General features: G+C 33.0%; 2 protein-coding genes across 2 annotated transcripts; one reads left to right on the top strand and one right to left on the bottom strand.

Annotated features, from left to right (window-relative positions):
* Window positions 1–2,217: 2,217 nt before the first annotated feature.
* LOC104900597 (GDSL esterase/lipase At5g45960) lies at window positions 2,218–8,763 on the top strand. The gene is made up of 5 exons (XM_010688060.4): window positions 2,218–2,652; window positions 2,827–2,957; window positions 6,040–6,273; window positions 7,650–7,926; window positions 8,396–8,763. Exons 1-5 carry the CDS (start codon window positions 2,343–2,345, stop codon window positions 8,587–8,589), a joined length of 1,146 nt encoding a protein of 381 aa, XP_010686362.2. The 5' UTR covers window positions 2,218–2,342; the 3' UTR covers window positions 8,590–8,763.
* A 2,427-nt stretch (window positions 8,764–11,190) lies between these two features.
* Window positions 11,191–16,795, bottom strand: LOC104900596 (GDSL esterase/lipase At5g45950). Its single transcript, XM_010688059.4, has 5 exons — window positions 16,486–16,795; window positions 14,724–14,854; window positions 14,027–14,260; window positions 12,707–12,956; window positions 11,191–11,511 (listed from the first exon to the last, which is right to left on the bottom strand). Exons 1-5 carry the CDS (start codon window positions 16,760–16,762, stop codon window positions 11,321–11,323), a joined length of 1,083 nt encoding a protein of 360 aa, XP_010686361.2. The 5' UTR covers window positions 16,763–16,795; the 3' UTR covers window positions 11,191–11,320.
* Window positions 16,796–17,336: the final 541 nt, after the last annotated feature.

The raw sequence follows: 17,336 nt of genomic DNA, 5'->3' as shown, positions 1-17,336 counted from the left end.
TACATCTTTCCAAGTGGAAACCTTCACAATTTGATCGATTCTAAGATATAATTGTTTTCAGCGACGAATTATTGAAAAAAATGTAAATGTTCATAAATCCTGATCATTTTTCAAATTATTAACAGTATGAAAGCCAAAAAAAAAAACTCATACAAAAAATAGAAGCAACTCGGCAAAAAAAGGTGTGAATAAAAAGTCTCACAAATTGAGAGAACAATCAAATAAAGCAGTAAAGAAGATAACAACCCTAAAAACGAATAAAAAGGGTTGGAAGTAGCATTATTTCCAAAGAAATTAGAATATTTCCGATCTAGGAGGTCATAAAAATTAGAAACCCTGGAAAGAGAATTATTGGAGAGGAAAGGAGAGGATGAGGCAGCTGGATTTTTGTCTACTGTCTAATTTATATAATGATCACTATTATACATGTTTTTTTTTTTCTTTCTCATGCAAGCATCATCCTTTCTATTACCAAAGTACAAAGAGATAATTCTCAGGAAAAAAAAGTGCAAGAAATAATTTTATATTCGTAAAATGAAGCAAAAAACAAAAATGAGAAAACATAAAATGAGCGATTTTTACAGTTCTCGACATATGAACCTAAATCTTTTGAGATAGGTCCGCTACGAGGATGGGTTCAGGGGCCTATGAGTGTCGATGAGAGTGATAAAAAGGTCCATAGCCTCGTCCACCAGGGGAGATGGGATCTATCTGCTATAACTCTCTCTATTCCACCGGAGCTTGAGAATCGTATTTTAAGTACTGTCGTACCTACTCCTGCCTCACAGGCTGACCTCCTAATTCCAAACTTTGTCGATCATAACGGATTCGTGTTACAAAGAGCACATTTGGCCCAAATCCCTCAACTCCCAATCTAGGAGGATATATCGTGGATCTGGAAGGGTAAGTGTGAACCAAAAATCAATTTCTTTATCTGGCTCACTTGGCACGATAGACTCCCTCATAGACATCTTCTTACGACTAGGGGTATGACCATTGATCCATCCTACCCTAGGTGTCATGACCACATCGAGAATAGTGCCCACGTTGTACGTGACTGTCATTTAAGTAGAGATGTATGGGAATATGTTGGGCTGTATCCTGACCCGGCCATATGAGGACTTCGGACTTTGGATTAGGGAAAACATGCATTCCACGGTGCATTTTAGGGATGTACCTTGGTCTTCTGTATTCCCTTATATTTGTCATGAGATTTGGAAGGATAGGAATCACTGTGTTTTTAAAAATCAGAAAGCCTCCACTCCCCATGTTATATGTCTTAGGGCCTTGGAAGGATAAGGGAACTCACCCGGGCCATGGGTGAGGGTCCTGGGAAATATACCCCTCTAGTGTTTGTCCACCCTCGCGATTTTTTAATGATCCATGTTGATGTGCTTCCTTTATAGATATTCTCCAGGGTGCTGGGATTGGGGGAGTGATTCGTAATGCTTCGGGGCATTAGATTGGGGGGTTTGGGAAGAAGATTTATACTAACAATTCCCTTGCAGTTGAGCTTTTAGCAATCTCGGAAGCCCTTCGACATGTAGTGACGTATAGCCTGCCTAAGGCCATTATTTACTCCGATTGTAAAAACGCAACGAACCTCCTCACAGGAGGTCACTCTGACCTTTATTCAAATCTGATTAACTTGTGCAGGCAGTGGCTCACCCAGAGACCGGATCTTCAGATTAAACACTGTAGCAGGCAGTTCAACCTAGTGGCTGATCAGATGGCAAAATCATGTAGAATCATGGATGGAGATAGTGTTGTAACTAGGGTTTTCCCCACTCCCCCTGGTTTTTGTTCGGAACAACTTCTCGCGGATTGTAATATGTTTAACATTATTAGTTAAAGAATGAATGATTGGCCTTGTTTACCAAAAAAAAAATATCTTTTGAGATAAATTTTATATTTCAAAATTAGAATATATATATTTTAAAAGTCGTTTGTTAAAACTAGTATTGAAATAGTGCACAACTCAAAATGATTAGAGAAAGAAATAAAGTAGCTTTTTTCCCTAACATGTTGACCATCCACAGCAATATTGTATCTAACATGGAAAGTCCTATGAGCAACTCCCTTATTTTAGAAAAAGTTCGCTTTTTCTCATTCACCACTATAATACCTAGTAAATGGTCGTTGAGAATTTCAAACCAACAAGTTAGAGTTTCGTCTAGATTTTCTAAAACACATCGACCTGCCTAAGTGCATAAAATCATTGTACACAAATTATAGCAACACAACACCAACTCAATAAAATAAAACATATACTACAATACTACATATACACAAACTTATCGGAAATAAATTATCCAACCCACTTAATCTCCTAGAATTCAGCCATGTTTCTTGGGATAGAAAATCTCATGAACATGAACACTCGTTTAACTTCACTATATAACTTACTATTACTTGCTCTTCATACATTGATCATTATATTGTGTGCTTCAGCCCAGTCTACCCTGGAGCCTAAGGCTCCAAATAATTCGGTCTCGGCGATTTTCGTGTTCGGTGATTCTACATCCGATCCTGGAAACAATAACTACATTAGGACACCATTTAAGAGCAATTTTGCACCATATGGAAAGGATTTCCCTAACCATGTTGCAACCGGAAGGTTTTGTAATGGAAGGTTGGCTACTGATTTTATTGGTACGTACAAATGTCTAATAGTTACGTGATTATTATAAACTCTGATTTACGTGTGTTAATGAATGAATTTTCACTTTAGTAAAGTTATAAACTCGGATTTATATAATGTGGAGTTGGGAATGTTTTGCATGAGGATTCAAATTTTTTTTATCATCTTTTTTGTATTGGTTGCAGCAAGCTATATCGGAGTTAAAGAATTTGTGCCACCATATCTAAACTCGTCACTTAGTACAGACGAGCTGATGAGTGGAGTTAGTTTTGCCTCTGCTGGATCTGGATATGATCCTCTTACACCAGCATTAAGTGTAACTCATCTTTACTCTTACTCCCTTCTCTAATGCATGCATGATGTACACGCTTAAATAGTCGTAAATACGGCACCATTAGTCCAACACCTATTCTCTCATATGATTAATTATTGGATAAATAACAAAGATTTAGTATATTATTGATCACCTTTGTAGGTTGATATTTATATCTATACAAATATATTGAAAGGCGTGCTTGAAAATGTACACACTCCACGTGGCACCTATTACTCCATTAGAATTGTCCAATGTGTAAATAAGTCATGTCAATTAACAAAAGTAAAATTAGCTTGCAACAAGATTTGAATTCGTGATCTCTTACTATTATACATGACACAATTATCATCTCAACCAACTTTTAATCATGTTTTAAGTGTCCACATTATTATATTTGTACTTTTTAAATGTTGAGTTTTTCTTAATATATTTTAACGGGAATGGAAAAAAATGCATATCAAATTTGGAAAACAATACCAACCCAGGGCAACGCCCGGGCCAAAATACTAGTTTATATCTAAAACTCAAAACAAACAATTGGCATAATGTCACATGTTCTCCCCCCCTCCTAAGCAATCGACACAAATTAACAATAAAAATATGGATGTTAAGACTCAGACCCACAATCTCTCCTTTGAGATACAAATGCACTAACCAACTCATATACAAGCTCATATTGATTTTTTATTGTAAGTAGAAGTAATTATGCTTCTTAAGTTGACACACTAATTCGACTCCTACAATAATTGACTTATAAAGTAAATGAATAAATGAGTAATATACTAATATATTTCTATGTTACAAGTTATATTACCTATCAAGTTTTCGTTTATCGTAATAGTGATAGTAAAACATCAAATCAATCTTGTTGCATTATAAAAACCTCTAATGAGTCCACCAAACCTTAATTTATGCTTAGTCTTTTACAAGATAGAAAACACAAATATTAACTATTTGAAGGAGAAATTTGAGAAAAATATATTGTAGTTAATTTCAATCAATGTATAAACTAAAAAGTGTCTTTATGACCTGAAAAATAATATTACAAACTTTGTTTTGTCGGATCAACTAATTTAAAGGACCAATCCATTATATGATATGAATTTGTGAGACATGGTTACATGGGTAACTATTTGTCTTAAATAGACACTAATTAATTTATATATGATATCTACTAAGATAAAAATTAAATTTACCTTTTAAACATAGGTAACCTTTTGTTCTAAATGGGGCCACTTTTACTTAAATTCAAGTGACTTATTTAAGTTAAGCAACTATTTTTTTGTTTATATATGACTCATTTTGATTTAAAAGAGTGACCCATTTTGCGAAAAATGAATGATATCACAAAAAATTTATCATGCACCCGATACTCAATACTAATTGAAAGTTACGAAGCATATATAGGAGGTAGTTATGTATCACATCTAAATGCATATGCTGATATGGAGGCATGGATTTAAATTAATTTCATAAAATAATAATAAATTAATTATACGCAATGACCCGAGGCATCTCCGGGGGATAACAACTAGTTTGGTTTTCAAAAGGAAATGTTCTCGGCCTTCTATGTTAATAATTATTGGGGTCATATCTTAATTATTAGGTAAAAGATAAAATCACAATAATCTGCTGGGAAAATTGTGTAATAATATCTTTTATAACACCGATTTTGTGAACTAGTACCTTTTATGTATTATTTTGTCAAATCGTCTCTTAAAGTTCTTTAGTGTTTTATTTTCAGTACCTTTTTTCAAGATTTCTTCCTAAATGGTCAAGTTTCGAGGATTTACCTTGTTATTCCCTCCAAAACTTGTGATTTATGTCTTCAATTGTGCGTGTCTTCACTCTCCTGTTTTGACTCCCCCCTCCCCTCTCTCCTTCTCTTCATCTTTTTTTACTCCCTGTCGCCAACTTATCCTTGAAATTCTCTCACATTCTCACTCCTCTCTCTTTCATCCTTTGCAATGAACTCTATTGAGCTGAGTCATCTTTGTGAAAAGGTACCCAAACCACAACCAGCGAATCTAACAGACAATTGTGTAAACTTACTTTCTTTTCCCACTTTTGTGCGCATGTATGGGAAATTGCTTATATATTCAATTAGGTTAATTACATTGATTAACGTGTTGATGTTAAATTAAACAATGTACTATTAAGATGGGGAAAAACATTAGCTTAAATTTTCCAAAAAATTAAAACCAAAAGAAATTGAGAGAATAAGGCTATAAAATTGCCTTTGATCGAAGAGAATTTGAAGAAGATGGAGCGAAATATTGGTAAATGGGGAAGAAAAGGCTTTAAATTGGGGGATTAACAGGGGAGACTAGGAGATTTGAATCTGACAAACATAACAACACACACTCAAGTTATGGAGGGAATAACCAGGTTAATGTCGGAAACTTGACCATTTGGCTGAAATTTTGGAAAAAATACAGAAAATAGAACATTAAACTAATTCAAAATACAGTTAGTAAAATAAAATATAAAAGATACTAATTTAAAAAATAAATGTTATAAAAGGTATTATTTCACAATTTTCTCTAATCTGCGATATTTTTTGAAACTATTGACTAAGTATGATGTAATCACAATTATTGTTTACTCATTTTAAAACTTTGAAAATGAGCAAAGGAGAAGAAAAAAAATAGCTCTGATAAAATATGCTCATAAGTCATAGACTAGTGTACCATGGTTATTTAGTTGGGGTAGGCTACCACCAATAATACCATATCCTCATTCTTCTGATATGCTAGTTTGGAACAACAAAGTTAGTATGAGTAATTGACTATATTACGCAAACTCTCGTGTCTGGTATGAAACAATCATTAATGGAGAACATCTAGTACACCATTTCCTTGACCTGATTTACTAATGTATATTAGGCTCGTGGCCCCTCTTGATGTTAAGTCAAAGTTGCTCAACTGATGATATCTTTTGTCGAAATATCAAATATGTATTGGAAAAGTTCCTTGTGATTACAGTCAAATATGTGACTTTTTTCCCAATACTTTAGTTTTATAATTAAGAAGAACAAAGTTGTAAAGGATAATTTGTATTCTTTTTGTTGGTGTTTTAACAGGGAGTAATTCCACTCTCAAAACAACTGGACTACTTCAAGCACTATAGATCAAAAATTGAGCCCATAATTGGCCTGAAAAAAACTACCGAGCTCATTAGCAAATCAATTTTTATCATCAGTGCTGGAACTAATGACTTTGTGGTCAACTATCTCACTGTACCTTTTCGGAAGAGAATGTATACTATACCCCAATACCAGCAATTCTTGCTGGAAAACGTTCACCAAGTCATCAAGGTTGGTCTCAATTGCCTCTATAATTATTTGTTTTATAAAAGTTCAAAATTAAGTCATTAGTCTATATATATATATATATATATATATATATATATATATATATATATATGTAAAACCTAAAGCAAATAATTGTATGCTGTCGTATGTTCTCCCTCCTCCTAAGCATTGACACAAATTAAATAACAAAATAGTGTGTTAAAGACTCAAACCCACAACCTCTCCTTTGAGATACAAATACACTAACCAACTAATTTACATGCTCGTATTGATTTTTTTATTGTAAGTAGAAGTAATTATACTTCTTAAGTTGACACACAAATTCGACTCCTAAATTAATTGACCTATCAAGTGCATGAGTAATATACTAATATATCCCCGTGTTAAAAGTTATATTGCCTATCAAGTTTTCATTTACCATAATAGTGATAATAAAACATCGAATCAACTTTGTTGCATTATAAAAATCTCTAATGGCCTAGGCCCACCAAACCTTAATTTATGCTTAGTCTTTTACAAGATAAAAAACATAGTATTACCTATCTGAAGCAGAAATTTGATAAAAATATATTGTAGTTCATTTCAATCAATTATAGGTAGGAACGGAAATAGAGTGTGTATTTATGACCCGAAAAATGATATTAAAAAGTTTGATGTGTCGAATCAACTAATTAAAGGATCGATCCATTGTATGATATGACATATGAGAGTGCGCGACTAACTTTTTATCTTAAATAGACACTTATAAACTTATATAGGAGTGATATATTTAACATACAAAGTTACCCTTTAGACCCAGTAACATTTTGTCCTAAATGGGTCACTTTTACTTATATACAACCGACTCATCTAACAGTTCTGACTTAAAAGAGTGGTCCATTTTGTGAAAAATAAATGATAACACGATAAATTTATTATGCACTTGGTACTCAATACTAATTAAAAGTTATGAAACATTGGAGATTGTCACCTGTCATCTAAATGTATACGCTAATATGGGGCATGTAGTTCAATTAATTCTATAAACAAATAATAGTAAGGTATAATTTCAAAAGGAAAGGGGAAAACATTTAATTCAAATGCAAAGCATTTAAATGCATTGCATTGGAATTATACATTATCATATTATTTTATATAAATATGAGTAATTAAATAGAACAATATATTTCTTATATAGCGTCCCCAGGGCGTCCATTAGCTTTTGCCTTTACATAAGTATGAGTAATTAAGAACAATATATTCCTTATTTAGCACTTTGGGACGTTCGTTAGCAAGATCCTTTAGTTAAATTACAAATTTATTTCTGCATAAATGTAGCATCTTTAATTGAAAATGGCATGCTGATTTTGTATTTTCACAACTTTTGCACAAACTAACAGGGTTTGTGGGACCAAGGGGCTAGAAAAATAGCAGTGGCTGGAGTTCCACCAATGGGTTGCTTGCCAATTGTAATCACTATGACATCAAACAACTCCATTTCGCAACGCGGCTGCATTGAATCTCTATCGTCCATTGCTAGAGACTATAACAAACTTCTCCAACTTCATCTCAAATCTTTACAACTTACCTTACAAGATCAGCGCACTAAAATTGCTTACATAGACATATATTCTCCACTGGACGACATTGTCCATTCTTCAGGAAATTTAAATTACAGTAAGTTGTGACTTGTAGTTCCAAATTACACTCTTTTCCCACATCTTACTAACTCATTTGATCGAATATAGGATAGTGTTACTTTAGAAAGTTATTTTTTCGCCGAAGTTCCTTTTTCATGAAAAGTGTTTAAAAGTTGTTTGGTTGATCATGTGAAGAAAAACTTCCTACATCTGATGGGAAGTAAAACTTCCGAAGAAGTGCAGCTTTCAACATTTTTACTAGACATACAACATTACCTTATTATACATCCTAGGAAATTTCACTTCTCATATATTTTGGGTCAACTAAACAATCTCGAAACAAATACTTATTATGTTTTAAAAAGTCAAATTGCTATCACTCTAGTAGTTCATATTACTAGTACTCCTATTATTACTTGCTACTACTATTGATTGGCTTTAAAATAATAGTCATTGACTTTACTTTGCTGAGATAATACTAAAATTTTATCCTCTACTTTATGTAGGTTTTGAAGAGGTAAGCAGTGGGTGTTGTGGTACAGGTTACCTGGAAACAGCATACTTGTGTAATCCTGCATCGTATGTTTGTAAAGATGCATCCAAGTGTGTGTTTTGGGATTCCATCCACCCTACTGAAATGACTTATTACCTCGTTTTCAAGGCCCTTCGTCCAGTCATTGACTATATCATTAAAGATTGAAATCCTATTATATATTTCTGAATCATCTCTTTATGTATAAAAATGCATTCATCAATTGCACTAGTTTTTGTATTTATACAGATCACGTGCTCATTCATTACATGTTCAAGAATTCTTCTTGTGATGATTTGAGATTGAACTCAAACAACATAAATGAAGAACATTACAGCTCTAGGATTGCAGCATAGAGAGAAAAGAATACCTTTCATTATGATTTAGAGAGAGAATTACATTGAATGAATTGAAAGTATTACAAGAAAACACTTTTTATATACAAACTTTAGAAACTAATTAGTTGAGCATTATTATAACAAACTATGCCATCTCATTATTCTGTTATCTACTAATTAACAAACTAATTGTTAACTGACTTTCTTGTAGTGGAAGCTAAGCAACTAACTCGGATTTAGCTATAGGATCCTTAACAACCCCCATCAAACTAGAGATGGAAGAAACCAAACCTAGTTTGTTTAATAATAAGTTATGCTGAGGTGAGGGAAGAATCTTGGTAAAAATGTCAGCAAGTTGACTGGAGATAGGAAGATAAGTTAATTAAATTATATAAACCCTCTAGAACTTTGTCTCGAGTGAAGTGACAATCAATGTCAAGGTGCTTTGAACTTTAATGGAACACTGGGTTCCTGGCTATGTAAATGGCACCCTCGTTATCACAATGCAATGTAACTGGAGCCAAGTGATCCAAGCCAAGCTCTTGAAGTAGCCTAACAAGCCAAGTAATTTCACTAGCTACTGAAGCCATAGCTATGTATTCTGCCTCCTAGAAGAATTAGAAACAGTTAATTGCTTTTTAGACTTCAAACTAATGGGAGTAGTACCAAGCATCATAATGTAGCCAGTGATAGACCTTCTGCTATCAGGACAAGAACCCAGTCTGAATCAGAATAAGCTTGCAAGATTGGTGTAGAACAACCATGCATTGAGAAAGATACCTCTTGTAACAGTAGAAGATATGTATCTCAAGGTGTGATTCAAGACTTGGAGGTGAGGATGTCTAGGAAGATGCATGAATTTACTAATATATTGAACCGTATATGCTAGGTCAGGCCTAGTATGAGTTAGATAATTGAGTTCACCAACCATCTTCCTATAAAATTCAGGATCAGATTAAGGAGGTCCTTCATGAGCAGAGTGTTTAAATTAAGGTTAAGAGGGAGAGGAGTTATTGCTGGTTTGAAGGAAGTGAGACTCGATGCTTATAGTAAGTCTTTAGTAAAATTTATTTTGGGATAAGCATATGCCAGAAGGAGGTAATTAATTCTATACCAAGGAAACTAACGGATCTTACCCAAGTCTTTGATACTAAAAGTATCACGAAGATGAGACTTTGAGAGAAGAAATGTTGAGAGGATCATTGCTAGTGACTATAATGTCATCTACATACATTGCAATAAGAGTGATTTTGTCACTTGATTTCTTAAGGAAGAGGTTGTAATCATTCTTTGATTGAGAGTAACCTAGACGAAGTAATCGGTCACTAATTTCGCAAACAATTGCCTACAGGTCTCTTTAAGGCCATAGAGTGATTTCTTGAGAAGGTAAACTATGTTAGGAGGAGTAGTCAAGCCATTAGGAGGAGCCATATCACTTCTTCTAGTGAATCACTACGTAGAAAGGCATTGTTGATGTGCAATTGCCAAAGATCCCAACCTTTAGAAGCTGCTAAGGATATTATACATCTAATTGTGGGAATCTTTATGATATGGGAAAAATTTTCTTGGTAATCTATCTTTTCGTTTTGGTTGTAGCCTTTAGCTACCAACCTAGCTTTATATCTTTCCAAAGATCCATCAGTATATTGAACCAAATTGTGTATATTCCAAGTAAATATTAAACCAAATTGTGTATATTTTAATCAAATTGTATATATTTTAATCAAATTGCATATATTATAATTTAATCAAATTTAAATATAATGAAATTATTCAATAATATTAATATTTGTATATATTTTTAATTTATTTTAAAGACTTTATGTAACAATAATGAATAATTTCAATGATTAAATAATTTTGAAATCTCTAGCCAGTCCACTACGGCCCACGGTCCGGCCTGCCCAGCCCGCACTAGTGGCCATCACTAACTTCTTGCAGTGGTCATTACATCAAGACTCCACATCATTAAAGTATAAGATTTGACAGCATTATGTTGGTTTTGAGACCTATTTCGTTACTTCATGGAGTATTAAACAAATTAAACGTTGCGTCAATTTAATCATCAAATTGAATTGGGATGTTGCCCCTTATTCTTGGAATTTGGGTGATTAAAATATCAACTCTATATAAAAAGTGAAAAGGTCAAAGTAAAACCGCTAAAAGAAAAAGAGGTTGTATAAAACTATTGAGATTCATTTTAGACCTGCTTCAAACTCAAGACCCGCTAGATTGATTAAATCTTGGTAAAAGTATGCATATTTCAAAAATCAACCCTATTGATCTGGGTAGGGTTTGATCCGAATGAAAATTGCCATCTCCGAGTCTCAAAGACTCGACCCATGCCCATTAGGTCTTAGCTCACCATGAATGAAAGGAGAAAGGTATTGAGAGGTACATCATACTTGAATGTTGAGCAGAAAAGGCAGACTAAAAATTTCTTTTCAAATTATTGTATTGCTCAAAACACAGAGCCATCGATTCACCTTACTCCATATGGTGTATATATGCTCTCTGAAATCAGTTATTTGATTCTCACATTACATCAACCTTTAATTACGTTAACTAAAAAAGCTATATGGTATCGACTTCAAGATCTCATCAGCTAGGATATTGTACATCTTTTGAGAGGGATGAACCGCATCCCAGAAAACATAACTATCTCGATCCTTGCATACATTTGAACTCTTGCATGTGTCACCTAGTTCAAATATTCCTGAACCACAGCATCCTTTTGTAGTCTCACTAAAACCTGTACATCCAAAATTTGAGATACACCATTGTGTTAGCTACTTCGAAGTAGTCCACTAAAAATTGAGAAATTTTATATGAACTTCCTATGTTTTGAATAGTTGAAAAAAAGCAACTATTCTATTTCTAATAAGTTCATGTTGATTACTTAAGGATTTTTTTATTAGACTACTTTCTCTGTTTTTTTAGTTAATCAATTTCCTTTCGACACTTTTGTCAAAACACTAATTTGAACCTTAATATCAACCATCAATAAGCAAAAATTATGAAAAGTCGTCTCTAATGGATAATATACGTTGACACAAACCCAACAAGATCTCACATAACTAAATTTTTCGCTAAGTACAAATTACAAGAGATAATCAAAGTTATGTACTAAATTTTTCGCTAAGTAACATATGTTGTTGGTCCAATTTCAAAGAGAATATAGACCAAAAAAATTCTGGAACTGATATATTTGCTCTGCAACCTTTAAGAATTTTTATTGCGACTAATTTGGGATAGATTTATTATTTTATTTTCTTGTGATCCAAGCAATGAGATTCTCTAGATGTGGCATGATAAATATAATTTTCATTTGATTACATGTAGATATGGATGGTTGTATGATATATATGTGATAGATGCAAAATCAAATCTAGGTAGTTAGTTACTTCCTCTATTCCTCATACTTGTGAGCGTTTGACTTTTTCATTTGTCAAGACACATATTTGACTATTAATAGTTCAAGTATATGTATAAATTAGTTTAAATTAAAAAATTATTATTTTAAAAATACATATTAAGACTAATCCAACAAAAATTTACTAAATAACACCCATAATTTATATATGAATTATGCTATATGCAATCCTTAATGTTGCATATAAGACATAAATACACTGTCTAAAATAGAAATAAATTGTGAATTTATGGAAAAATTATGTATCAACCATGTAATAAATGATCAATTAATGCATATTTTTTCCATTTTTCACTTTTTATATGCAGCCTTTAAAATTGTATATATAGCTTTTCCTTTTATATGTAAGAAAAAAGTTGTAATCAAAAGTACTAGATGAATACTGCAAACGTCAAACGGTTGCAATAATTAAGACATGTATAGAGTATGTACTCACATTTTGTCATTATAATTTAGGAGAATAAATTATCTCCCATGAAGTGATTTCAAAGACTTTGCGATGTGGGAGGCTTACCATATTTCTTTGGGTCATCTATTGCTCCCTTTATGATTCCATAAGCATCTACGAATTTTGTTTTCATCTTCAATTGAGTCTCAACAGCCTTCAATTCTTTCGCAATTTTGGAGTTCAGGGATAAGACTGCTTTGTTAACTTTGTCAACGCAACCTACTCCATCGCCTAAAATTGACATCATAATAGGCATGCAGCCTATAGGGGGTACACCAACAACGGCCAGTCTTCTTGCACCAATTTTGTGCATATCCTACACTCCCCACACACACACACACAAAGTAAGCCAATCTTGCGATGTATTAATCTATACAAATATAGTAAAAGGCGTTCATAAATAAAGAATGGTGTCACGTAGCACTCTATTTAAGGGAATTTTACTTCATATTATGGACATACAATAAAAAAAAAAAAATTGCACAGTATTGGGTTCAATCTTGTGACTTCAAGTTTATATATTAAAGTCTTAACCACTAGAGACCAAGTTTTATTTAGTATTATTATTTTAAAATATAAAATTAATAAATCAAAATTATAATAGCCCGGGTATAGCCCAGACCTAAAAACTAGTTTAATTGACAGTGTGAGGTGCGTGCAAGAAACCTTACATCATACCCTCATCCATATTTACATAGGATACTTTCTTTTCTGAATAAGCAATAATATCATATAAGGCTAATGTACGCGTAGAGGATGGTGAATTGGTGACCCAAAACTTATTATTGCGGGCAAAAAGAAGAATGGTTTTTAGGGGCGGGGCGGGCAAAAACCTTGGGCCAAAAACGGGACATTTGAACCATAGAGAAAGGACCCGTCTAGTTTCAAATCGAGCTAAATTGTGATTTGGGTTTTGACCCTAAAGTGATTAACTCGATTTTTACACGACGTAACAACATAGATAGACCCGACCATTAATATGATCAAATCTTCAATATTTTTCAACAATTAATCATTCCTAAGCATATCTAGGTAAAAACTCCGCCTCCATTTTGACAAATTGGCAAACAATAGTGATAGAAGGATGTTGACATATAACCCGAACATTCGGATACTATTAAGACAAAGCTAACTCAAATAAAACCTTATTCGAACAACTCATTTAATTTACCACCCGTAGTTATTAATTATTACTTGCCTCAACGGCAAAGTTTATAAAAGAGATCGGACCAAGTAATCTTGGTACTTATCTAATATAAGTTGTTGAGGCCGACTAGGATAATATGTAGTATTTAGCTAGAAAAAGCTAACTCAAATAAAACCTCATTCAACCAACTCATTTACCACCCGTAGTTATTATTAAAGAACGGAGGAAGTATAACTCACCTTAATGGCAAGGCGCATACAAGAGACCAAGTAGTCCTGGTACTTATCCAATGTAAATTGCTTAGGCCGAGTGGGCTCCAAAAAGTAATTTTGTAGGTAGTCGTTGGTCCCCATGCTCATGATTATTCCAGCCTTCCTTACAATTTCATCTGCTCTTTTGAATCCCACAAACTGTCTTAGGTGTATCTTATAATGCCTGAAGTAATTCACTTGTCTTCCCAATGATATGCTACTCTGTTCATGACATGGAGAAACAAATTATCATGCATAAACACATTTTGTTACGTCAAAATGTCCAAAAAAATATTATTTTGAGTTTGCGCTAGTTTCTTTCCGTGGTTTTATCTTGGTAGTATAATGTTAGGAGATGGATTTTATCTTATGATATTATTATCTTATATTTACCTAGGTTGATTAGGATTAGGACATCAGTCCTTTAGGTTGTATATTGAGGAATAGACACGGGAGATGATTTGATTGAAACTTGATATATGGTCCTCTAGGTTGTACTCCCTCCGTCCCAAAATATAGTTCTCATTTCCATTTTGGGTGTCCCAAAATATAATTTTCTTTTTCATATGTAGTTCCACATTTTTCCGTAATTGATTGAGGAATAGATACGAGAGATGACTTGATTGAAACTTGACATATATTCTCGTTTCAAAAGTAGATTAACAAGCTAAGTTAGGCAGCTTACAGTGAGATTGGCAGTGAGATCATCATAACCAGATCCAGCAGAAGCAAAACTAACAGCATGCAGTAGATCCACTTTTGTTGTATTCGGGTCTAAAAAGGCCGGTATTGCAACAGCTAAACCTAGTGCTTCAGCTGCATGTCAAAGAAAAAAAAATTGTATCAATTAGCAAAAAAAGCAGTTATAGTACTTTTTTTTTTTTTAATACAACATTTGCTTTTTAGGTATTTAGATTAAATTAATTGAATGTTCATTTACCCCATCAAAAAAAAATTGAATGTTCATTTAAATAAACAGAGATAGAATCAAATATGCAATAAATTGAATTGCACAAGGAAATTGAATTCCGCATTGTTTTAAAAACAAAACTCAGATTTGAAAATTGAAAACTATGTTTAAGATTAAAATTCGATGGACGGTGATAGTTTAAGATGATACTTCGGCACAATAAATGTTGATTAGAATGGTGTAAAACAATAAATACGGGCACATATTTAAAAAAAAATGTAGGGATATTTGGGAAAGTTTAGGTAGAAATGAAGGATAATTTAGTCCAAATAAATTTAAAAAAACAGGCACAATATTTTGAGACATCCTAAAAGAAATGTGAGTATTATATTATGGGACAGAGGAAGTATAATTCAAGTCCGATGACATCTCCTGACCCAAAAACTAGTTTTTCATCTAAGATAAAAGAAGTATCCCACTATAATTGTCTACTCCTTTGATGCATCAATCACTGACATCAACAAGTAGGAATCTTATTTATTGATGAGTTGATGACTATCCCTGTCATTGTTAACTCTTATTAGATGTGATGAAATTTGATACTATCTATATCAAAGGATGAAAGGATTCACAGGACCATATCATCATCAGGTAAGCAGATAAAGACTCAGGGGACTTCCACGATCTAGACTTCTTAACTTTGTACCATAATTCCCTAGCAAAATGAAGTATTGGATTATTTTACTACATTCATACTAAGAAGGCATATTTCTCTAGCATAATGATATGCATACAACATTTTATGAGAAACAAAAAGAAGTACTAATAACTTGTTCTAATGTTGCCGAAAAAGAAGTTGTTCTAGGACACAACTTACATTTAATTTGTTTCTTCTTTTTGGGTTATAATATATCATCTTTGAGACTATAGCCCATTATTTCCCTATCATATCATATTCTACAAAATTATATATACCAAGTATGTCTTCGTTTAGTAGTTAAGATTGAGGTGTTGTCATTGGTCACAGGTTCAAATCCCCCCTTGCCTTTTTTGTGCCATAATAGGTCACATGTATTAAACTATTCTGGGAGTCCAACCATCAGCTTAAGCTTTTGGTTGAGCTAGTCTTTTGACATGGTATCAGAGTCAGCGTGACATAAAGATCACGGGTTCAAATCTCATCCACCCCCTCATTTCTAAATGGAATATTTAGCATCAGGTATGAGGGAGGCTTGTTTTGTATCCACACTTCAAGCAATGGGCTCTCGTGTGAGGGGGTGTGATAGAGTATTAAACAATTCATAAGACTCCAACCATCAGCTTAAGCTATTGGTGGAGTTGGTCCTTTGACAGTACTTTATACTGCCTTCTTGACTTATATGGATAAAAAAAATTCTACAAAATTATAATATCTTAGTATAACTCTCTAATACATATATAACAATGCAAATTAACTATCAAACTTAATATGTATTGACCATTGCATCAAAACCAAACTTGTATGTAGTAGACAAAGGGAGTACAAAGATATTTTTACCAACAAAATCAGTTCCAAGTTTTCCATTAGAGAACCTCCCTGTAGGGCGGCTACCAATGAAGTCCATCCCATAAGGTAGGAAATTGCTCTTCATCGTGGTTGCGATGCGGTTGTTGTTGCCAGGATCAACACTAGAATCCCCAAACACTAACAAACTCGAAAGCCGGTGTTTAGCTTTCAAGTCTCTAATTTCAGGCACTGTCATAGCATGTAAATAGTTTGGCATATACATCATGTAGAACAATAATGCACAAAAACAAGAATTTCTTAACCCCATTTTTCTTTAGTGGTAAGTATTACAAAACCCCAAGAAAATATAACCAAGGGAGAAATAAAGCTGATATTTGAGCTTAATATATATACTAGCACCGTAGTACGTACAGTAATAAAGTTTGATTCTTACCATTTCCACACACAAAAAAAAAGGAAAATTTTATCTAAATGTTAGTATCTCTATTATATAACTCAAGGGATGAGTTATCGTGTCGCCGATGAAATGTCTTTTTAGCTAAATATATATAGCTAATTGGATATTCGGATTTTGTATAATTATATCCTTTTCGAATTTAAAGATGGGTGAAAATTTCCAATAATAACTAAATAAGCATTAACAAAGTAACTTGACATAATGAGAAAAATGGTTACTGAATAAAAAAAATTACAAATTTAATTTGACTGTAAAACTTCACATCTAAATGTTTATCTCAATTTCTAAAAACTTTACAGATTACAGTAGTTTGTATAATAATAACTATAAATTAAACTTCTATAATTATATTTTGATGAAATTTATTAAAAAATAAACCCAAACAATCTACGTACGCATCGCGTGTATGGAAGACTAGTTTTTT

Source organism: Beta vulgaris, chromosome 8 (assembly GCF_026745355.1).
Source record: "Beta vulgaris subsp. vulgaris cultivar EL10 chromosome 8, EL10.2, whole genome shotgun sequence".
NCBI classification, from domain to species: domain Eukaryota; kingdom Viridiplantae; phylum Streptophyta; class Magnoliopsida; order Caryophyllales; family Amaranthaceae; genus Beta; species Beta vulgaris.
The sequence above is the reverse complement of the archived record's forward strand: the minus strand, read 5'-3'. Positions and strand labels throughout refer to the sequence as shown.

Bases quoted from the DNA above. Each gene is read 5' to 3' on its own strand.
- LOC104900597 (XM_010688060.4), top strand. From the start codon at position 2,343: ATGTTTCTTGGGATAGAAAATCTCATGAACATGAACACTCGTTTAACT. The intron at 2,653-2,826 runs GTACGTACAAAT...TATTGGTTGCAG, and splicing joins GTTGGCTACTGATTTTATTG to CAAGCTATATCGGAGTTAAA. The intron at 7,927-8,395 runs GTAAGTTGTGAC...TACTTTATGTAG, and splicing joins TTCAGGAAATTTAAATTACA to GTTTTGAAGAGGTAAGCAGT.
- LOC104900596 (XM_010688059.4), bottom strand. From the start codon at position 16,762: ATGGGGTTAAGAAATTCTTGTTTTTGTGCATTATTGTTCTACATGATG. The intron at 12,957-14,026 runs GTGAGTTATACT...TGGGGAGTGTAG, and splicing joins GTATGCGCCTTGCCATTAAG to GATATGCACAAAATTGGTGC. The intron at 11,512-12,706 runs GTAAGCCTCCCA...TTGGATGTACAG, and splicing joins AGATGACCCAAAGAAATATG to GTTTTAGTGAGACTACAAAA.